General features: G+C 48.5%; 1 protein-coding gene and 1 pseudogene across 2 annotated transcripts in view; one reads left to right on the forward strand and one right to left on the reverse strand.

The window, feature by feature from the left end:
• The window catches only part of KIF2C (kinesin family member 2C), a 28,124-nt gene extending 10,977 nt beyond the window's left edge, over positions 1 to 17,147 (forward strand). The window contains exons 5-21 of one of the 2 annotated variants that reach the window (XM_003936916.3): positions 1,890 to 2,012; positions 3,432 to 3,554; positions 4,317 to 4,417; positions 5,354 to 5,449; positions 6,222 to 6,276; positions 6,368 to 6,530; positions 7,831 to 7,921; positions 8,473 to 8,536; positions 8,614 to 8,705; positions 9,731 to 9,873; positions 11,123 to 11,327; positions 11,436 to 11,546; positions 13,344 to 13,411; positions 13,779 to 13,884; positions 13,978 to 14,091; positions 16,237 to 16,360; positions 16,509 to 17,147. In XM_003936916.3, coding sequence (XP_003936965.3) covers positions 1,890 to 2,012; positions 3,432 to 3,554; positions 4,317 to 4,417; positions 5,354 to 5,449; positions 6,222 to 6,276; positions 6,368 to 6,530; positions 7,831 to 7,921; positions 8,473 to 8,536; positions 8,614 to 8,705; positions 9,731 to 9,873; positions 11,123 to 11,327; positions 11,436 to 11,546; positions 13,344 to 13,411; positions 13,779 to 13,884; positions 13,978 to 14,091; positions 16,237 to 16,360; positions 16,509 to 16,591 — 1,862 coding nt within the window. In that variant the 3' untranslated portion in view covers positions 16,592 to 17,147. The remainder of the gene's footprint in view (positions 1 to 1,889; positions 2,013 to 3,431; positions 3,555 to 4,316; positions 4,418 to 5,353; positions 5,450 to 6,221; positions 6,277 to 6,367; positions 6,531 to 7,830; positions 7,922 to 8,472; positions 8,537 to 8,613; positions 8,706 to 9,730; positions 9,874 to 11,122; positions 11,328 to 11,435; positions 11,547 to 13,343; positions 13,412 to 13,778; positions 13,885 to 13,977; positions 14,092 to 16,236; positions 16,361 to 16,508) is intronic. The other variant, XM_003936918.3, reaches the window with a different exon arrangement.
• A 958-nt stretch (positions 17,148 to 18,105) lies between these two features.
• Positions 18,106 to 18,597, reverse strand: LOC101034987 (large ribosomal subunit protein P1 pseudogene; annotated as a pseudogene).
• Between the last annotated feature and the right edge of the window lie 3,623 nt (positions 18,598 to 22,220).

Genomic DNA, 22,220 nt, shown 5'->3' on the forward strand with positions numbered 1-22,220 from the left:
TTCAAGTATAACTCAACTGTTTTTCTCAGGTAAACGTTTTTTTGTTTTTGTTTTGTTTTGTTTTGTTTAAGACAGAGTCTCGCTTTGTCGCCAGGCTGGAGTGCAATGGCACGATCTTGGTTCACTGCAACCTCTGCCTCCCAGGTTCAAGCAATTTTCCTGCCTCAGCCTCCCAAGTAGCTGGTACTATAGGCATGCACCACCATGCCTAGCTAATTTTTGTATTTTTTGTTTGTTTGTTTTTTTAAGACAGAGTCTTGCCCTGTCACTAGGCTGGAGTGCAATGGCGCGATCTCGGCTCACTGGAACCTCCGTCTCCCAGGTTCAAGTGACTCCCCTGCCTCAGCCTCCTGAGCAGCTGAGACTACAGGCACTGAGCAGCTGGGACTACAGGAACGCATCACCACGCCTGGCTAATTTTTTACATTTTAGTAGAGACAGGCTTTCACCATGTTGGCCAGGATGCTCTCAATCTCCTGACCTCATGATCTACCCACCTCGGTCTCCCAAAGTGCTGGGATTACAGGCATGAGCCACCGTGCCCAGCCTAATTTTGTATTTTTAGTAGAGATGGGGTTTTACCATGTTGGCCAGGATGGTCTTGATCTCTTGACTTTGTGATCCTCCTGGCTTGGGCTCCCAAAGTGCTGGGATTACAGGCATGAGCCACCGTGCCCGTAGCCGGCATTTTTGTTTGTTTTTTTGAGACAGAGCCTCACTCTGTCACCCAGGCTGGAGTTCAGTGGTGTGATCTGCTCATGACAACCTCTGTCCCTGGGTTCAAGCGATTCTCCTGCCTCAGCCTCCCAAGTAGCTGGGATTACAGGCACCTGCTACTGTGCCTGGCTAATTTTTTAATATTTTTAGTAGAGACAGGGTTTCACCATCTTGGCCAGGCTAGTCTTGAACTCCTGAACTTGTGATCCACCGCCTCAGCCTCCCAAAGTGCTGGGATTACAGGTGTGAGCCACCACGCCCAGCCAACATTTTTTAAAGACTCCAGAAAATCAATATAGCTGATTCTAGGGGTTTCTTACGATGTGGCTCTGGCCTGGCTCTGTAATTTGACAGCCCTGGGTTCATATCCTGGCTCTGACATTTATTTACTAGCGGAGTCACATTGGATAGGTTACTTAATGTCTCTGTACCTTGATGTCCTCTTCCATGAGTTAAGTCCTCATGAAAGGACTTAACCTTATGATGTCTTGAGGTATAGGAAGATTGTATAATGGGAGATACTGCTATGGTTCAGATTCATAATACTGGGCCAGGCTCATGCCTGTAATCCTAGCACTTTGGGAGGCCAAGGCGGGTGGATCACTTGAGGTCAGGAGTTCAAGACCAGTCTGGACCAACGTGATGAAATACTGTCTCTACTAAAAATAGAAAATTAGCCAAGCATGGTGTGCACCTATAATCCCAGCTACTTGGGAGGCTGAGGCATGAGAATCACTTGAACCTGGGAGACGGAGGTTGTAGTGAGCCAAGATCACGCCACTGCACTCCAGCCTGGGTGACAGAGTGAGACTCTGTCTCAAAACAATGATTCATAATACTTTTTCTCAAGGACTTGTATTAGGTCTCTCTCCAGAAATGTTTTCAGGATGGCTGTAGGTCCCTGTACTTACTCAAGACAGATGCTGTTTGTGGGAGATTTCTTTGCCCTCAGGAGCTCCTGGATTTGCAAAATGTAGACAAATAGGTTTTGGGGTTACTGGTACTTGGTCTTTCTAATTTTTCCTTTGTTTGGGTGGAAGGAATATGGGAAGTTGGTGGGCCCCTTTCCTGGTAGCTGGGACCTATTTCACCTTGTATGGAAACTTGGAGGTTTGCCCCAACCACCCTCCAGATCATGCAGCACTGAGTGGCTACTGCTCATGGTTCTCCAGGTCTTCGAAGCCGTTCCATTCGCATGTCCACTGTCTCGGAGCTTCGTGTCACTGCCCAGGAGAATGATATGGAGATGGAGCTGCCTGCAGCTGCAAACTCCCGCAAGCAGTTTTCAATTCCTCGTGAGTAATGAATATGCTCTCCCTGTTTGAGGACCTGGAGCAAGATCCTCTCACATTGCTCTGTACCTGTGCTGGAATATCCTAAGATTCATCCATTCCCCCAGCTTCAGTACTGGTCTGCTCCTGCCCTACCAACATGGCTTTCTTATTTGGAAATCATCTCTATTTTTTTTTTTTTTTTTTTTGAGACGGAGTTTCACTCTTGTTACCCAGGCTGGAGTGCAATGGCGCGATCTCGGCTCACCGCAACCTCCGCCTCCTGGGTTCAGGCAATTCTCCTGCCTCAGCCTCCTGAGTAGCTGGGATTACAGGCATGAGCCACCATGCCCAGCTAATTTTTTGTATTTTTAGTAGAGACAGGGTTTCACCATGTTGACCAGGATGGTCTCGATCTCTCGACCTCGTGATCCACCCGCCTCGGCCTCCCAAAGTGCTGGGATTACAGGCTTGAGCCACCGCGCCCGGCTTTTTTTTTTTTTTTTTTTTTTTTTTGAGACAGAGTGATCCGCCTGCCTGCAGTGGCTCACACTTGTAACCCCAGCACTTTTTGGGAGGCCGAGGCAAGCTGATCACTTCGCCACGTTGGCCAGGCTGGTCTCAAACTCCTGACCTTGTGATCCGCCTGCCCTGGCCTCCAAAAGTGCTGGGATTACAGGTATCTGCTACCGTGCCCAGCCCTTTTTGTACTTTATATAAATTGAATTTTAAAAACTTTTAAATGAGCTAGGTGAGGTGTGGAAAATTAATAAAAATTAAAAAAAAATTTTCAGTGTGAATTGTTTGTCAATCTTTAATAATTATATAAAGTAGATGCAAATTTGGTAAGACACACAACCATTACACTTTACATATATCAGATTCAACTTTAATAGGATTAAGGTAATTGAATGGGTCATGCCCAGGTATGGGAAGTAATAAGGTGTTGTGGTCTAGGCCTTTCTGTATTGAATCAGTCTGGTTAGTTGTTGCTCCAGTTCCCTGTCACCTTGGCTTTTCAATCTTTGCTCCTTTTAACCACCTGGGTTCCTGAGGCTTTGGAGAAGTCAGAAAGGCCTGGCTTTTCTCCTTAAGGCCAGGCCTGGTCTTGCCTGAGAATCCATGCTTGGGTGAAGTCTAAAGCGTTCAGGCCTTCACAGGCTTTTCCCTTCATGTCAAAGCCCATGCTGAATATTCACATACCCTTTAAGATATTTTGACCCCGGGAGCCAGCCCTTGCAGAAAGAGTGGTCAAGGTCAGAGTACAGGCTGAGGTGAAGGGAAAAGTGCAAGCTCTGCACATACTGTAAGAGCCTTGCTGAGCAGGCAGGTTGGAGCCCTCCTGGCCCATAACCAGGGCCATGCGCTCAGGTGAGGACATGCACTCAGCCTGTGGTACACCTGTCTGCTTCTCCAGTGACTGTTGTTCCCCCCACCCTACAGCAGGGCCCCCTAGGCCTTCCTGCTCTACAGTGGCTGAAATACCATTGACGATGGTCAGCGAGGAGGTGGAAGAGCAAGTCCATTCCATCCGAGGCAGCTCTTCTGCAAACCCTGTTAACTCAGGTAGACACATTGAGCTATCTGATGTTCTGCTTCTAGTGAGGCATGGATAACAACCTGTCCTAAACCTGGCCTACCTTAGCCCCTGAGTTAAAGCCCTGTTTGTCACAAGGGGGCATGTTTTCCTCTGGCCATGGAATGAATCTTTCATTATCAAGACAAAACAAGGGGCTGGGTATGGTGGCACATGCCTATAATCCCAGCACTGTGGGAGTCCGAGGCAGGCGGATCACGAGGTCAAGAGATCAAGACCATCCTGGCCAACATGGTGAGACCCCGTCTCTACTAAAAATACAAAAAATTAGCTAGCCTGGTGGTGCACACCTGTAGTCCCAGCTACTCGGGAGGCTGAGGCAGGATAATCACTTGAATCTGCGAGGTGGATGTTGCAGAGAGCCAAGATCCACCACTGCACTCTAGCCTGGCGACAGAGCAAGACTTCGTCTCAAAAAAAAAGACAAAACAACTCACCTCTGTGGTTGTTGAGAAAACACCCAAGAGGCATAGGGAGAGCTTGGGTTGGAACTGGAGTGCTATTATCACTATTTGACTTCATATTGGCCAGGTCACTACTTTGTGGACTTGTCCATCCGGAGAGTCACATCTATTTCTTCTTCTCTTTGCATATAGTGATTTAAGAGTAAGGATCTAGAGAAAGCCTCTGCCTGGGAAAGACACAGTACTCAGTAATAGCCAGAGAAGAGTAGGCTGGCCTAGACTGGTAACAGTGTTTCCTTCCTTTTCTTTATTTTTATATTTTTGTAGTTCGGAGGAAATCATGTATTGTGAAGGAAGTGGAAAAAATGAAGAACAAGCGAGAAGAGAAGAAGGCCCCAAATTCTGAAATGAGAATGAAGCGAGCTCAGGTACCTTTCTTGGGAGGCTAGGGCAAAGGTTTTTGGACAGGTATCCTTAACCGAAACCCTGCAGGCAGCAGATAGAGCTGGGCCCCAGCATTTCTCAGGCTGCAGTTCTTGAGGCCCCAATTTTTTTTTTTTTTTTTTGTGCAACTGAGTCTTGCTCTGTCACCCAGGCTGGAGTGCACTGGTGTGATCTCAATGCACTGCAACCTTCACCTCTAGTTTCAAGTGATTCTTGTGCCTCAGCCTCCCAAGTAGCTGGGATTACAGGTGTGTGCCAGCTAATTTTTTGTATAGTTAGTAGAGATAGTTTCGTTATTTTGCCCAGGCTGGTCTGGAACTCCTGGCCTCAAGTGAATCAACTGCTTTGGCCTTCCAAAGTGCTGAGAGTATAGGCATGAGCCACTGAGCCTGACCTCTGAGGCTCCAATTCTGATATCCCGGAAATTTAACTGGTTTCTTATCAGGATTCAGAGAACAAACAATTCAGAATTTTTCCTGAAGGCCCTCAGATGAGGAATATTTAATGCTGATTGTCTAGCAAGCAAACCCATCACATGCTCACATGGCATGATGGCCAGTGGGGCTGAAGGACACAGTTGGTCCAATTTTTCCCACCCTCACCCAGGTTGTACATTTTGGAAGGCAGGGACTGCAGTATGGTCCCCTTAACTGGGTTAATTTCTTTTAGGAAGCCCAGTCTGCTGCTGTGCCTCCTAAAATGTGGAACTGGCCTAGTCCGAGTTCCTAGCACGCTTTGGTGTATCCTCAGGCCCCTCTGCCAATCTCTTCCCTGGGGTTCTGAGTTCTTGACCTAGAGCCAGGGCGGGGACTGACAACTATGAAGGGTAGTGAGCAAACAGCTCTTGCTGCTGCTGCATAGAGGTCCGAGAGAACTTACATCTTAACAGTCTGCCCTTTTTCACTCTCGTCTCAAACCAGGAGTATGACAGTAGTTTTCCAAACTGGGAATTTGCCCGAATGATTAAAGAATTTCGGGCTACTTTGGAATGTCATCCACTTACTATGACTGATCCTGTAAGTACATCCAAAGACTTCTCTTCCTTGAGTAAGTATACAATTAAGGGACAGAAAACTTCACAGGAATGAGGGCCTGCAGGAATCTTCACTCACCTTTGAGGATTTTTTTTTTTTTTTGAGATGGGGGGTCTCACTCTGTCACCCAGGCTGGAGTGCAGTGGTATGATCTTGGATCACTGCAGCCTCAACCTCCCTGAGCTAGAATGATCCTCCCCACCCGAGCCTCCCAAGTAGCTGAGACCACAGATGCATTCTACCATGCCCTGCTGATTTTTTGTATTTTTGGTAGAGACAAGGTTTCAACATGTTGCCCAGGCCGATCTCAAACTTTTGGGTTCCAGCAATCCACCTGCCTTGACCTCCCAAAGTGTTGGGATTACAGGCATGAGCCACCATGCCTGGCCGAGATTATTTTTTAACACCCTTTGGTGGGCTGGAGCTAGTGAGGCCCATGTGGGAGGAGTCTGATCTTTATAAACTGGGTTCCACCACTACTACCATACGTTGGCTAGATTGCTGCATTAGTAAGAATCATGAAAGTAGTGCTGAAATTCGTATATGCAGCAGAGTGAGAAAACGGGGAACAAAATCCAGCGCTGTCTTCTCGTGCTCTGGAGTATCTAATTGAGGATGCAGGGGTCCTAGTGTTATCTTGGCCTCTGAGTGGGCCAGACGTGGGATTGAAAGGAGTGGGAGTTCTGGGCAAGCTTGCTTTTTTTAAATTGCTCTCACCCTTTGCTATTGGTTGCCTCCTATCATCTGCTTACAGATCGAAGAGCACAGAATATGTGTCTGTGTTAGGAAACGCCCACTGAATAAGCAAGGTAAGTCTCATTCTGTCAGGAAGAGGCTTCAGACTGACTAAGGGGCCTTCTGTTTCCACGGAGCACTCCCTGAAATACTCTCCTTCTGCAGAATTGGCCAAGAAAGAAATTGATGTGATTTCCATACCTAGCAAGTGTCTCCTCTTAGTACATGAACCCAAGTTGAAAGTGGACTTAACAAAGTATCTGGAGAACCAAGCATTCTGCTTTGACTTTGCATTTGATGAAACAGCTTCAAATGAAGTCGTCTATAGGTTAGTCCTTGCATCCGTTTTTCCCTCCTTGTGCCCCTCCATCCCCTTTTTGTTGTGAGACATTCTGGCAACGCTACTGACAGACATGCTGAATTCTGAAGCTCTTCCTTGCTTCTTGTGTTTTCTTCGGGTCATACCCTTTTACAGCTTAGCGGCCCATCCTTGAGTGGATCCTGAATGAGGTATCACCCGTTCGTTACATGCTGAGGCAGGGCTGGCCAGACTCCAAGGGTTCTTCCTATGCCTTATGCAGCTACCCCATTGCCCACTGGGCTTCACAGACTTGGAGAACTCCAGATCTGCTCTATCTGCTCTTCTGCTTTTTTTTAAGACAGAGTTTCTCCCTTGTTGCCAAGACCGGAGTATAGGGGCACAATCTTGGCTCACTGTAGCCTCCACCTTCTGGGTTCCAGTGATTCTCCTGCCTCAGCCTCCCACATGGCTGGGATTACAGGGGCCTGCCACCACACTGGTTAATTTTGTATTTTTGGTAGAGACGGGGTTTTGCCATGTTGGTCAGGCCGGTCTCGAACTCCTGACCTAAAGTGATCCTCCCACCTTGGCCTCCCAAAATCAGGTGTGAGCCACTGCGCCCGGCCCTAGCCTCCCAGGTTCAAGCAGTTCTCCTGTCCCAGCCTCCAAGTAGCTGGGATTACAGGCATGTGCCACCACACCTGGCTAATTTTTGTATTTTTATTAGAGACAGGGTTTCCCCATATTGGTCAGGCTGGTCTCAGACTCCTGAGCTCAGGTGATCTGCTCACTTTGGCTTCCCAAAGTAATGGGATTACAGGCATAAGCCACTATGCCTAGCCACTAGTGTGTCTTCTGCTGAAAGTTGGATGCTGAGCTTAGGCTTTCATCCTGTGACTCTAGGGTCAGAGAAAAGGTCAGATGGCTTAGAGCATGAGCCATCAGCTTGCTCCTGTATAGTCAGTCTAGTGCTCCCCCAACCCTCATCCCACCATCAGTTTGCTAGAAGTATTTCAGATTTGTAAGTATGGTTGGGGTCAGGTGGGACCACTGAGCCAGTAGAAGAATGATATTTTTTTTTTTTTTAAAGATGGGGTTTCACCATGATGGCTAGGCTGGTCTTGAACTCCTGACTTCAGGTGATCCACCCACCTCAGCCTCCCAAAGTGCTAGGATTACAGGCTTGAGCCACTGTGCCCGGCTAGAAGAATGCTATTCTTAAAAGGAGGAAGCAACCCTGAGAACTCTGCAGTGGAAGGGTGGCAGGTCATGTTCCAGGGAGCACATTTTGAGAACAGATACAAATACTCTACCCCTCTTCTCTTAGGTTCACAGCAAGGCCACTGGTACGGACAATCTTTGAAGGTGGAAAAGCAACTTGTTTTGCTTATGGCCAGACAGGAAGTGGCAAGACACATGTGAGTATTGAGGCCTGGAAGGGAAAGAGCCTTTCTATTATACAGCCCTGGGTTCCCACAAAGGGAGACAGTGAGTTTCTTAAGAAAGGCCCCAGCCAGGCACGGTCGCTACCGCCTGTAATCCCAGCACTTTGGCAGGCCAAGGTGGGTGGATCACCTGAGGTCAGGATTTTGAGACCAGCCTGGCCAACATGGCAAAACCAAGTCTCTACTAAAAATACAAAAATAGCCTGGCATGGTGGGCACCTGTTATCCCAAGTACTCGGGAGGCTGAGGCAGGAGAATTGCTTGAACTGGGAGGGCAGAGGTTGCAGTGAGCCAAGATTGCACCATTGCACTCCGGCCTAGGCCAAGACAGAGATGACTCTGTCTTTAAAAAGAAAAAAAAGGCCCCTTGCACCAGATAGCCTTGCCATGTCAGATGCAGAGAGGGAGGGGCTTTAGGTCCAGCCTTCTGGCCTTGTTGTGGCCCACTGTGGTAATGGAGCCAGTAGTGCTCTGCCCTAGTCCAATGGCCCTTTTCCATGGTCTTCTACCCCTTCCTTTTGCAGACTATGGGCGGAGACCTCTCTGGGAAAGCTCAGAATGCATCTAAAGGGATCTACGCCATGGCCTGTAAGTACTGTGTACTGCTGCTTCAGGGTTTGGCATTGAAAGGCAGGTTGCTTGCTTAGCCAGCTTCTCTCCCTCAGCCCGGGACGTCTTCCTCCTGAAGAATCAACCCTGCTACCGGAAATTGGGCCTGGAAGTCTATGTGACATTCTTCGAGATCTACAATGGGAAGGTAGCTGGCAGGAAGCCCCTTGTTTACGCTGTTGGGGCCCTGAACTTTCTAAAACCTTGAAGTTGGCTAGAAGCTGTTAAGCCACTGATGGGCCACTCCGCTCTGGCAGGTGTAGGTGGTTTCATCTGATGGTGAGATGGCACTAAGTTCAACAAGTATGGCGAGAATACTCCTCAGGGCCCCTTCACAGGTGCAAGGTTTGCCTGTGTGTGCCCTGACCTCCCTCAGCCTACCTCCTTCATCGCTTCTTCCCTGATTGTGCACATTCAGTCTCATATTCATTCTTTCCCTCCCTGCACCCCAATATATCTCTTTCTATCTGTCTCTCTATTCACTGTGGGCTTCTGCAGAGTTGTCTTCCATAGACTGGGATCTAGATAATAAAAATAGCTAATATTTCTCACTCATAAGATATTAGGGGCCAGGCATGGTGGCTCAGGCCTGTAATCGCAGGACTTTGGGAGGCTGAGGTGGACGGATCACCTGAGGTTGGGAGTTCCAAGACCAGCCTGGCCAACATGGTAAAACCCTGTCTCTATTAAAAATACAAAAAAGTTAGCTGGGTGTGGTGGCGCGTGCCTGTAATCCCAGCTACTCAGGAGGCTGAGGCAGGAGAACTGCTTGAACCCAGGAGGCGGAGATTGCAGTAAGGCAAGATTGTGCTATTGCACTCCAGCTTGGGTGACAAGAGCAAAACTCTGTCTCAAAAAAAAAAGAGAAGCTATACACTATTCTAAGCACTTTACTTTTCTCAACTTTACAGATGAGATGCAAGGCCAGAGTGGTTGTTAACTTGCCCAAGGCTCACACAGCTAATAATGTAGCAGAGTTACAGCAAATTGAGGCAGTTTGGCTCAGATTCCAAGTATACTGCCCTCTGCTACCCTCAGCATCCATCAGCTCATACTCTGTGCCTTTCCTGCTGCTAGCTCCTCTCTGAGCTGAGCAGGCTGTATAGGAGGGAGCAGTCGGGTGGGGTGCCCGGTGCCCAGTGGCCTTAGCCTCGTTTCCCCTGCCTGGCACAGCTGTTTGACCTGCTCAACAAGAAGGCCAAGCTGCGTGTGCTGGAGGACGGCAAGCAACAGGTGCAGGTGGTGGGACTGCAGGAGCACCTGGTCAACTCTGCTGATGATGTCATCAAGATGATCGACATGGGCAGCGCCTGCAGGTCAGAGTCCTGGTGAGGGGAAGGAGTGACCTCATGTCTGATTCATGAATAGAGTCTAGCTCTGAACGCATTTCTGTTTCCACAGAGTGCTGCTTTGCCCAGTTTGGTAAGGGCTGCAAAGGCCTCTGCTTTATGGGGTCTCAATTAAACATATAAGCCAGGGCCAGAGGCTTATTAGAACCAAGTCAGGTCAGGCACAGTGGCTCACACTTATAATCTCAGCACTTTGGGAAAACAAGGCAGGAGGATCACTTCAGGCCAGGGGTTTTAGGTTGCAGTGAGCTTTGATTGCACACGGCACTCCAGTCTGCATGACACAGTGAGACCCTGTCTCAAAAAAAAATAAAAATAGCCGGGCGCGGTGGCTCAAGCCTGTAATCCCAGCACTTTGGGAGGCTGAGGCGGGTGGATCACGAGGTCGAGAGATCGAGACCATCCTGGTCAACATGGTGAAACCCCGTCTCTACTAAAGATACAAAAAATTAGCTGGGCATGGTGGCACGTGCCTGTAATCCCAGCTACTCAGGAGGCTGAGGCAGGAGAATTGCCTGAGCCCAGGAGGCGGAGGTTGCGGTGAGCCGAGATCGCGCCATTGCACTCCAGCCTGGGTAACAAGAGCGAAACTCCGTCTCAAAAAAATAAATAAATAAATAAATAAATAAAATAAAATAAAAATAAAAACAAATCAAAGTGTTACCCCAGAGGTATGCTTCCTGGCTTCTCTGGGTTTCTCCTTGCTCTTCCCTTTATGGTGGAAGTTAGGAGCTCTGGGTCTGTTCTGGGCTGGAAGTAACAAGCTCATAGCCCCGCTGCACAGAAGTAGAGGAGCACCTTTCCACTAGGGCTATAGACATTGTTATAGTGGGGTGCTAGGCAGCTATGGACACCCAGGGAGGGGGCTGCCCTCTATGGGGTCCTCAGGTTCTGGCAGGTGGTTCATAACAGCTTCCCCCTTCCCTGTGGGCCCTTTAGCAGAGAAAATTTATCCTTCCCCATGTCCTTCTAGGCTCCCATGTCTGGCAAAGGCCCTAGTCCAGAATCTAGTACTAATTTGGCTGCCAGGAAAATGTATTAGGCCCAGAGCTAGAGGGAGAACTGCTACCTAGGGAGGGCAAGATGGAAGCGTGGGACAGGAAGACACAGGACTTTGCCTCCTGACCTCTGTCCCTCCCTTCCTAGAGAACTTCTGTGGACTGGGGTGCCACAGGGGCTGGTGACCCCAGAATCTCATAACCTTTCTTTACCACAGAACCTCTGGGCAGACATTTGCCAACTCCTGTTCCTCCCGCTCCCACGCCTGCTTCCAGATTCTTCTTCGAGCCAAAGGGAGAATGCATGGCAAGTTCTCTTTGGTAGATCTGGCAGGGAATGAGCGAGGTGCAGACACTTGCAGTGCTGACCGGCAGACCCGCATGGAGGGTGCAGAGATCAACAAGAGTCTCTTAGCCCTGAAGGTATTGGGGCAGCTAGAGCTGGTTGTCCAGGAGAGCTGCTGGGAAGGGATAAGGAGTGGTCAGTGCAAGGAAAGAACGGACCTCAATTGTTCCTGCTGCCCCCCACAGGAGTGCATCAGGGCCCTGGGACAGAACAAGGCTCATACCCCATTCCGTGAGAGCAAGCTGACACAGGTGCTGAGAGACTCCTTCATCGGGGAGAACTCTAGGACTTGCATGGTGAGTAGGGTCACCTTGAAGGTGATGAAGCAAGAAGAGACAAAGTTGCTTCCCACAGAAACCACAGGACGTCCCGGGCAGGAAGCTCAGCACTGCTGGCTGCCTGTGTTTCCAGGCTCTACTGTGACTGGGCTTCCAGACCCTGCTTTAATGCACCACCCTCCTCGTGGCCTAACCAAGCGGGGAGGAAAGGATCTACTCCCTTTAAGATGTGTAGGTGCAGCTCTTGGTTTGGGAGAGGTCATTCCTCCATTACCTGATGAAAAGGGGTTCCAGAATTCAGAATATAGGCCTTTGGGTCAGCAGGAGAGGGCAGTCCTTGTCTCTTCCATGGCTTCCCTCAGGTTCATGGGCTCCCAGCCTAGAAAACAGAAATAGCCTGGGTCATATAAGGCTGTGTCCCTTTTTTTTTTTTTTTTTTTGAGGCGGAGTTTCACTCTTGTTACCCAGGCTGGAGTGCAATGGCGCGATCTTGGCTCACCGCAACCTCCGCCTCCTGGGTTCAGGCAATTCTCCTGCCTCAGCCTCCTGAGTAGCTGGAACTACAGGTGTGTGCCACCATGCCCAGCTAATTTTTTTGTATTTTTAGTAGAGACGGGGTTTCACCATGTTGACCAGGATGGTCTCGATCTCTTGACCTTGTGATCCACCCGCCTCGGCCTCCCAAAGTGCTGGGATTACAGGCTTGAGCCACCGCGCCCGGCTTTTTTTTTTTGAGATGGAATTTCGTACTTGTTGCCCGGGCTGGAGTGCAACAGTGTGATCTTGGCTCACTGCAACCTCCACCTCCCAGCTTCAAGGTTCAAGTGATTCTCTTGCCTCAGCCTCCCGAGTAGCCGGGATTATAGGCATGAGCCACCATGCCCAGCTACTTTTTGTATTTTTAGTAGAGATGGGGTTTCTCCGTGTTGGTCAGGCTGGTCTCAAACTCCCGACCTCAGGCGAGCCACCGTGCCCGGCTGGCTTCGTCCTTGAATGACTTCCTCTTCCCAGTTTTATCCCCAAGCCCTTGTTTGTGAGATCTGCCATCCCTCCCTTCAAGAGAATATTCTCCCCTACGCTTTGGGTAGGGGCCTTTTCATGAAGAAGGTGGGATTCTCTGGCTAAGCTCTAAACCCTTTTACCTAAGGCATTATCCCTTGGCCTAAGGGAACTGAAGTTTCCAGCAGAAGCCACAGAGCTTTAAGATAGGACCTTGGGCTGGGCGTGGTAGCTCATACCTGTAATCCTAGAACCTTGGGAGGCCGAAGTGGGCACATCACCTAAGGTTGGGAGTTCGAGACCAGCCTGACCAACATGGAGAAACTCCATCTCTACTAAAAATACAAAATTAGCCAGGCATGGTGGCACATGCCTGTAATCCCAGCTACTTGAGAGGCTAAGGCAGGAGAATCGCGTGAACCCAAGAGGCAGAGGTTGTGGTGAGCCAAGATTGCACCACTGCACTCCAGCCTGGGCAACAAGAGCGAAACTCTATCTCAAAAAAAAAAAAAAAAAAAAAAAATAGATAGAAGATAGGACCTTGGTAGCAAGACTGTCACAGTAAAGGAATAAGGAAGCAAAAGATAATTAGATGTGCCTTTGAAAGCAGGAAACCAATGTCTAAGGCACCTTAAATTGCAATGCCCGTGGGGCAAGTGGCCTAGCACAGCACGGTGCTAAATGAGTCCTCCCACCAATACCATGTGGGGCTCCACAGCTTGAAGAGACTCCCCGACTGGAGGCCCCTTGTGGGCAGGCTATTTAGTATCCTCACCCACAATTCTCAGCTTTTAATCACCCACCCATCTTTTGCAGATTGCCATGATCTCACCGGGCATAAGCTCCTGTGACTATACTTTAAACACACTGAGATATGCAGACAGGTACTAGTACCTATGGTTGGTGGGATGGGGAACAGGACTGGGCAAGGGAAAGACAGTGATGAGAGGGAAGGAGGCTCTGGGGCCTCAGGGCCTACTGTATACTCCTGTGTGACTCTGAACCTGAGGCTTGAGAGTTCAGTCATAATGCTACTAGGTCTGTCCCAGTCCTTTCTGAGCCCTGCTGGGGAGTTAACAGGGTGAGGGTCTTTTCCAGTTCAGCTTTAGTCTATGCCATATTTCCTTGGCTGAAGGAAAGGCTGCTTCCATCCTCTTCAAGCCTCAAGCTTCAAAGTCTGGGTGGCGCTGCACTCCTGTGGTGAGTACCAAGGGGCCTGCTGTGGGATCTGAGACCTCCTTGTTTCCTCAGGGTCAAGGAGCTGAGCCCCCACAGTGGGCCCAGTGGAGAACAGTCGATTCAAATGGAAACAGAAGAGATGGAAGCCTGCTCTAATGGGGCACTGATTCCAGGCAACGTAAGGGGCAGGATGGGGCCGAGCAAGACAGAAGTGTGGCCTGCTGAGGTGGCAACTGGGTCATACAATTGTCTCTCTTTTTGGCCCCCTCAGTTATCCAAGGAAGAGGAGGAACTGTCTTCCCAGTTGTCCAGCTTTAATGAAGCCATGACTCAGATCAGGGAGTTGGAGGAGAGGGCGGTGGAAGAGCTCAAGGAGATCATACAGGTAGGCAACTGGCCCTGGCCAGGGAGCTGGATGGCCACCCCAGCACGGCCCTCAGAATGCTCCACACCATTCCTAGAACATGACCTGGGCCTTATTACACGTGTTCAGGTTGAGGTGACAAGAAGCAGCCTTCTACACCAGCACTCCTTAATTCTTTGCCTATTAACTTGGCTGTTCTTCTAATGATCACATCCCCTTCTGCAGGCTGGCACACATAAGTTTTCTGACATCACCCTAACCAGAGCTAGTCTCTCTTCCGTGCTCCTGATTGAGGGTTTGGAGGGTGATCCATATGCACAGATCTTGTCTTTTTTTGTTTTGTTTTGTTTTGTTTTTTGGTGAATGTTGCAGCTTTTGTGCTGAAACCAAGGGCCAAAAACATGAAGTATAGCTAATAGGCCCTAAGGTAAGACTTGAGATCAATCCTGACTCTTCCATTAACAAGCTGATTTCCTTAATGAAGGTCATTTAGCCTCACTGGGCCTCAGTTTTTGCATCTCTAAAATAGTCAAGGTAGGATGGCTGTATTCGAGGATTCAGTAATATGCTTGGTTTTTTTTTTTTGTTTTTTTTTTTTTTTTTTTTGAGATAGAGTTTTGCTCTTGTTACCCAGGCTGGAGTGCAATGGCGTGATCTCGGCTCACCGCAACCTCCGCCTCCTGGGTTCAAGCAATTCTCCTGCCTCAGCCTCCTGAGTACCTGGGATTACAGGCACATGCCACTGTGCCTGGTTAATTTTTCATATTTTTAGTACAGATGGGGTTTCACCATGTTAGCCAGGCTGGTCTTGAACTCCTGACTTCAACTGATCCACGTGCCTCAGCCTCCCAAAGTGCTGGAATTACAGGTGTGAGCCTCACCACCCAGCCCCAGCTGATCTTTGTGTTTTCAATAGAGACAGGATTTCATCATGTTGACCAGGTTGGTCTTGAACTGCTGACCTCAAGGCCTGCCTCAGCTTCCCAAAGTGCTGGGGGATTACAGGTGTCAGCTTCCATGCTCGGCCTATGTCTGTTATTTTTGTTTGTTTGTTTTTTGAGACAGAGTTTTGCTTTTGTTGCCCAGACTGGAGTGCAATGGTGCGATCTTGGTTCACTGCAACCTCCGCCTCCCAGGTTCAAATGATTCTGTCTCAGTCTCCCAAGTAGCTGGGATTACGGGCATGCGCCACCACGCCCAGGTAATTTTGTATTTTTAGTAGAGACGGAGTCTCTCCATATTGGTCAGGCTGGTCTCAAACTCCTGACCTCAGGAGATCCACCCATCTCAGCTTGCCAAAGTGTCGGTATTACAGGCATGAGTCATTGCACCCAGCCATATATCTGTTATTTAAAAAGAATCATTTGGCCAGGTGCAGTGGGTCATCCCCGTAATCCCAACACTTTGGTAGGTTAAGGCAGGAGGATCACTTGAGCCCACACAACCAGCCTGGGCAACATGGTGAGGCCCCATCTCCACACAAAATAAATATCCCAAAGTGATGTGTGCAGCAAAAATAATAAATAAAAAGAACTACTTAGGGAACAGAATTAAGAGGATTTGTTGACAAATAGGGTGAAAGAATAAAGTCACTTGGGCTGGGCATGGTGGTTCACGCCTGTAATCCCAGGACTTTGGGAGGCCAAGATGGGCAGATTACTAGATTAGTAGTTCAAGACCAGCTTGGCCAATATGGTGAAACCCCATCTCTCCTAAAAATAAAGTTAGCTGGGTGTGGTGGGGCGTGCCTGTAATTCTAGCTACTCTGGAGGCTGAGACAGGAGAATCGCTTGAACCTGGGAGGTGAAGGTTGCAGTGAGCCGAGATCATGCTACTGCACTCCAGCCTGGGTGACAGAGTGAGACTCCATCACAAAAAAAAAAAAAAAAAAGAAAAAGAAAAGGAATAAAGTCACTGAAGTTTCTGGCTTAGGCATCAGGACTGATGATGTCATGTATTTGACACAGGAGATGGGTGATAAGTTCAGGGTAGAAAGAGGATGAATTCAGGCTAGGGATTTCCTTGGGGAGAGGGTCAGCAGGCAGGGTTTGGGCCATGGACCAGAGGTAAGGCATCTTACACAGGTGTCTGCATTGCAGTTGGTAGGACCCCAGGAATGATTTACTAGATGGTTATTGAACTGACAATGTCCTCCCTATGTTGTAGCAAGGACCAGGCTGGCTTGAGCTCTCTGAGATGACTGAGCAGCCGGACTATGACCTGGAGACCTTTGTGAACAAAGCAGAATCTGCTCTGGCCGAGCAAGCCAAACACTTCTCAGCCCTGCAAGGTAGGTGTGGCTGGATGGGGTGCAGGTGGACGATAGTGGCCTCTGCTGGCTCTTGAGCAGCTGCAGATGACGGCAGCTCTGCCCTGAGTAAATGGGGGCTCCTCAGACTCTCACTAACCCCATATCTACCACTACCTCTTTCTTCCAGATGTCATCAAGGCCTTGCGCCTGGCCATGCAGCTGGAAGAGCAGGCTAGCAGACAAATAAGCCGTAAGAAACGGCCCCAGTGATGACTGCAAATAAAGAACTGTTTGGTTTGACACACAGCCTCTTCCCCAACCCTCCCCAGAGAACTCTGGGTACCTCGTGGGTCTAAGCAGGGTCTTACCTGGGACAGCTTCTGGCAAATGCTAAGTATGGGGGCATCTGGGCCCAGGGCAGCTGGGGAGAGGGTCAGAGTGACATGGGACACTCCTTTCCTTTTCCACAGTTGTCACCCTTGAGGGAGGAAGGAGCTCTTAGTCACCTTTTTGTGTTGCCCTTCTTTCCATCGTGGGGAATGCTCTCAGCATAGAGCTTTCTCAGCAGTGGACTGGCTGCTGGTGGAGGGTTTCCTGGGGTTGTCCTGGCTCTGGGGAGTTACGGAGCCTTTAGTCCAGCACTCTGCTGGCTCTAAACCTTCTACACCTTTGGTCTACACCTTTGGCACTGAATGTCTTGTACGTTAAAAATATTTTTCTGAGACCTCTTTCTACCTTACTGTCTTCCTAGAGATCCAAAAGGATCCCTATTGTTTTGTTTTATGTGTTTATACACTGTATGTAACAATAAAGAGAAAAAAATGAATCAGCTGTTTAAGTGTGTGGAAAGGGCCCAGGATGTGTCTAAGCCTTCTGGGACTAAGGACATGACTCACCTTTGACCTCTGGGTAGTACCAATTCTGTACTCTTTCTAGGAGGCCATATCCATGCCTCTAGTTCCAGTGACAAGCTGAAGACTCCTATGACTTACTTGATGTCTATGAGATGCTTATTAAGATGGCAACCAGGCGCAATGGCTCACGCCTATAATCCCAGCACTTTGGGCAGCCGAGGCGGGTGGATCACGTGGTCAGGAGTTCAAAACCAGCCTGGCCAACATGGGGAAACCCCATCTCCACTAAAAATACAAAATTAGCCGGGTGTGGTGGCTGGTGCCTGTAATCCCAGCTACTCAGGAGGCTGAGGCAAGAGAATCGCTTGAATCCAGGAGGCGGAGGTTGCGGTGAGCCGAGATCACACCATGGCACTTCAGCCCGGGCAAAAGAATGAAACTGTCTCAAAAACAAAAGAAAGATGCCACCCTATTATAGTCAGCCCAGGGCCTATTGAAAGATTCTGTGGGGTTGAGGCCAGTAACCTCCCTGACTGAGGGCTCCCTAAAGACACACTTGATTGTGTGGTTCCCAGGCTTAAACCTTTTAGTGGCACCTTATTACCATTCACACAAAGGCCGAAGAAAGCACTTGACACTGGACAGGGAAGGATCTGAAGGGAAATACCAATTTGGTCTTGACACAATAGTCTGCCCAGTGACCTGAGGGCCCAGTCATAGGGCATGAAGTGTTTAGGAACTGGAGGATTCTAGAGTCCATGTCATGGAGCATATCTGAATGGTAATGAGGTACCACTAAAAGGTTTAACCTGGGAGCCATACACCCAAATGTGTGTGTGGGAAGCCATTAGAGACTTCTGTCCTCAAGCGATCCTCCTACCTTGGCCTCCCAAAGTGCTTAGATTACAGGCATGAGCCACTGTACTATGTCAGATGTTCACTTTTATTTCTAGTTTGTTGAGTGTTTTTTATTTATGTATTTATTTTATTTTAAAGTTCAGCTTTTTATTGAACACATTATAAAAGAGGTTTAGTCAAAAAGACCAAAGCCCATATCATCATCAGACTCCTCGGATTCTTCTTTCTTTGCTTCCACTTTCTTCTCAGCTGGAGCAGCAGCAGTGGAGGGGCAGGACCTCCTGCTGGAGCAGGTCCACCAGCCCCTACACTGCAGATGAGGCTCCCAATGTTGACGTTGGCCAGGGCCTTTGCAAACAAGCCAGGCCAAAAAGGTTCAACATTTACACCGGCTGCTTTAATGAGGGCATTGTTCTTATCCTCCCTGACGGTCACCTCATCGTCGTGCAGAATGAGGGCCGAGTAGATGCAGGCGAGCTCGGAGACGGAGGCCATGGTGCGGGTGAGTGTGGGGCTAGCGCTGCCGGACGCGGTGCTAGTCGCTGGATGAAGTGAGGGCCTCACCCCAACGCGGCCTTAACTTCCTCGGAAGGACCGAGCACCTTGGTGGCAGCTGAGGAAAGCTGTTGAGTGTTTTTTGTTTTTTGGTGTTTTTTTTTTTGAGATGGAGTCTCACCAGCCTAGAGTGCAGTAGCATGACCTTGGCTCACTGCACCCTCTGCCTCCTGGGTTCAAGTGATTTCTCCTACCTCAGCCTCCTGAGTAGCTGGGACTATGGGCACACACCACCACACCTGGCTCATTTTTGTATTTTTAGTAGCAACAGTTTTACCATGTTGGCCAGAATGGTCTTGATCTCCTGACCTCATGATCCTCCCAAAGTGCTGGGATTACAGGAGTGAGCCACTGTGCCTGGCCTGTTGAATGTTTTTATTACCAAAAGGTACTGGATTTTGTCAAATACTTTTTCTTTTTTTTTTATTTTTATTTTTTGGAGACACAGTTTTGCTCTTGTTACCCAGGCTGGAGTGCAATGGCGCCATCTTAGCTCACCGCAACCTCCGCCTCCTGGGTTCAGGCAATTCTGCCTCAGCCTCCTGAGTAGCTGGGATTACAGGCACGCGCCACCATGCCCAGCTAATTTTTTGTATTTTTAGTAGAGATGGGGTTTTGCCACGTTGGCCAGGCTGGTCTTGAACTCTTAACCTCAGGTGATACATTCCCTCAGCCTACCGAAGTGCTGGATTATAGGCATGAGCCACCAGAGCCACCACACGCCTAATAATCAATTTTTGGTCCTCATTTTAACTAGCATTCACAGCAGCACATTAAACTATAGCAGCACCCTGAAGTGGCTTTCCTCTTACCACTCAAATTGCTCTGTGTCCTTTGCCGGCTGTTTTTCTCTACCTGGCCTCGAAATGTTGACATTCCTTCTTTTTTTTTTTTTTTTTTTTTGAGATGGAGTTTCACTCTTGTCGCCCAGGCTAGAGTGCAATGGTACAATCTCAGCTCACTGCAACCTCCACCTCCTGGATTCAAGTGATTCTCCTGCCTCAGCCCCCTGAGTTGTTGAGATTACTGGCATGTGCCACCACGCCCAACTAATTTTGTATTTTTAGTAGAGATGGGGTTTCACCATGTTGGCCAGGCTAGTCTCAAACTCCTGACCTCAAGTGATCCACCTATCTTGGCCTCACAGTATGATGGAAATTACAGTCATGAGCCCAAACCCAGCTGCAATGTTGACATTCCTAAAGCCTTAGACCTGTGGCTCTTTCTTATATTTCTTTGGGAAAAAAAAAAAAAAAGACAACTGGAGAGGCTGCTTAGGTCAATTTTTTTTTTTTTTTTTTTTTTTTTTTTTTTTTTTTTTTTTTTTTTTGACACAAGATCTTGCTCTGTTGACCAGGCTGGAGTGGCACGATCATAGCTCACTGTAACCTTGAATTGCAGGCTCAAGCCATCCTACAGCCTCAACCTCCCTAGTAGCCAGGACTACCAGCACACACTACCATCCCTGGCTCCTACATTATTATTATTATTATTTTTTTTTTTTTTTGAGACGGAGTTTCGCTCTTGTTACCCAGGCTGGAGTGCAATGGCGCGATCTCGGCTCACCGCAACCTCCGCCCCCTGGGCTCAGGCAATTCTCCTGTCTCGGCCTCCTGAGTAGCTGGGATTACAGGCACGCGCCACCATGCCCAGCTAACTTTCTGTATTTTTAGTAGAGACGGGGTTTCACTATGTCGACCAGGATGGTCTCGATCTCTTGACCTTGTGATCCACCCGCCTCGGCCTCCCAAAGTGCTGGGATTACAGGCTTGAGCCACCGCGCCCGGCCTTATTATTATTTTTTGATACAGAGTCTTGCTTTGTTGTCAGGCTGGAGCCCAATGATGCAATCTCAGCTCACTGCAACCTCTGCCTTCCAGGTTCAAGCAACTCTCCTGCCTCTGCCTCCTGAGTAGCTGGGACTACAGGCGTATGCCATCATCCCCAGCTAATTTTTATATTTTAGTGCAGACAGGGATTCACCATGTTGGCCGGGATTGTTTTGATCTCTTGACCTCATGATCCACCTGCCTCGGCCTCCCAAAGCGCTGGGATTACAGGTGTGAGCTACAGCACTCGGCCTCCTACACATTCTTTGTTGTTATTGTTGTTCTTTTCTTTATTTTTGTTTGTTTGTTTTGTTCCCTACATATTCATTGTAAGAAATATTGTTGCCGGGCGCGGTGGCTCAAGCCTGTAATCCCAGCACTTTGGGAGGCCGAGGCGGGTGGATCATGAGGTCGAGAGTTCGAGACCATCCTGGTCGACATGGTGAAACCCCGTCTCTACTAAAAATACAAAAAATCAGCTGGGCATGGTGGCGTGTGCCTGTAAGCCCAGCTACTCAGGAGGCTAAGGCAGGATAATTGCCTGAACCCAGGAGGCGGAGGTTGCGGTGAGCCGAGATTGCGCCATTGCACTCCAGCCTGGGTAACAAGAGCAAAACTCCATCTCAAAAAAAAAAAAAAAAAGAAAGAAATGTCTGGGCGTGGTGGCTCACGCCTATAATCCCAGCACTTTGAAAGGCTGAGGCAGGCGGATCACCAGGTCAGGAGTTCAAAACCAGCCTGGCCAAGATGGTGAAACCTTGTCTTTACTAAAAATAAAAAAATTAGCCGGGTGTGGTGGCAGGCACCTGTAATCCCAGCTACTCAAGAAGCTGAGGCAGGAGAATCGCTTGACCTGGGAGGCAGAGGTAGCAGCGAGCCAAGATTGTACCACTGCACTTCAGCCTGGACAACAGAGCAAGACTCCATCCCCCCAAAAAATGTTAAAATGTTAAAGACTATACTTTAGGGATCAGTTTATTGCTAGAGAAGATTCTCAGAACATGTAGAGCACCGTACAAAAACCAAATCAAAATGGATTAAAGACTAAAATCTAGGCCAGGCACAGTGGCTCACACCTGTAATTCCAGCACTTTGGGAGGCTGAGGTGGCCAGATCTCCTGAGTTTAGGAGTTTGAGACCAGCCTGGCCAACATGGCAAAACCCCATCTCTACTAAAAATACAAAAATTAGCCAGGCACGGTGGCACGCGTCTATAATCCCAGCTACTCAGGAGGCTGAGGCAGAAGAATTGCTTGAAGCCAGGAGGTGAAGACCGCAGTGAGCCAGGATCCCTCATTTCACTCTAGACTGAGTGACAAAAGCGAGACTCCATCTCAAAAAAAAAAAAAAAAAAAAAAAAAAAAGGCTTAAATCTAAGACCTCAAACTATGAAACTACTATAAGAAAGCATTGGGGGAAATCTCCAGGATATTGGTTTGGGCAAAAATTCTTTGAGCAATACCCCATAAGCACAGGCAACTAAAGCAAAAATGGACAAATGGGATCATATCAAGTTAAAAAGCTTCTGCACAGCAAAGGAAACAATAAAGAGACAACCCACACGTATTTGCAAACTACCCATCTGGCAAGGGATTCATAACCAGAATATTTAAGGAGCTGAGCTCTACAGAAAAAAAAAAAATAATCTGATCAAAAAATGGGCTAAAGATTTGAACAGACATTTCTCAAAGAAGACATACAAATGGCAAACGGGCATATGAAAAGGTGCTCAACATCATGGATCATCAGAAATGAAAATCAAAACTACCATGAGATATCATCTCACCCCAGTTCAAATGGCTT

Source organism: Saimiri boliviensis, chromosome 11, assembly GCF_048565385.1.
Source record: "Saimiri boliviensis isolate mSaiBol1 chromosome 11, mSaiBol1.pri, whole genome shotgun sequence".
NCBI classification, from domain to species: Eukaryota; Metazoa; Chordata; class Mammalia; order Primates; family Cebidae; genus Saimiri; species Saimiri boliviensis.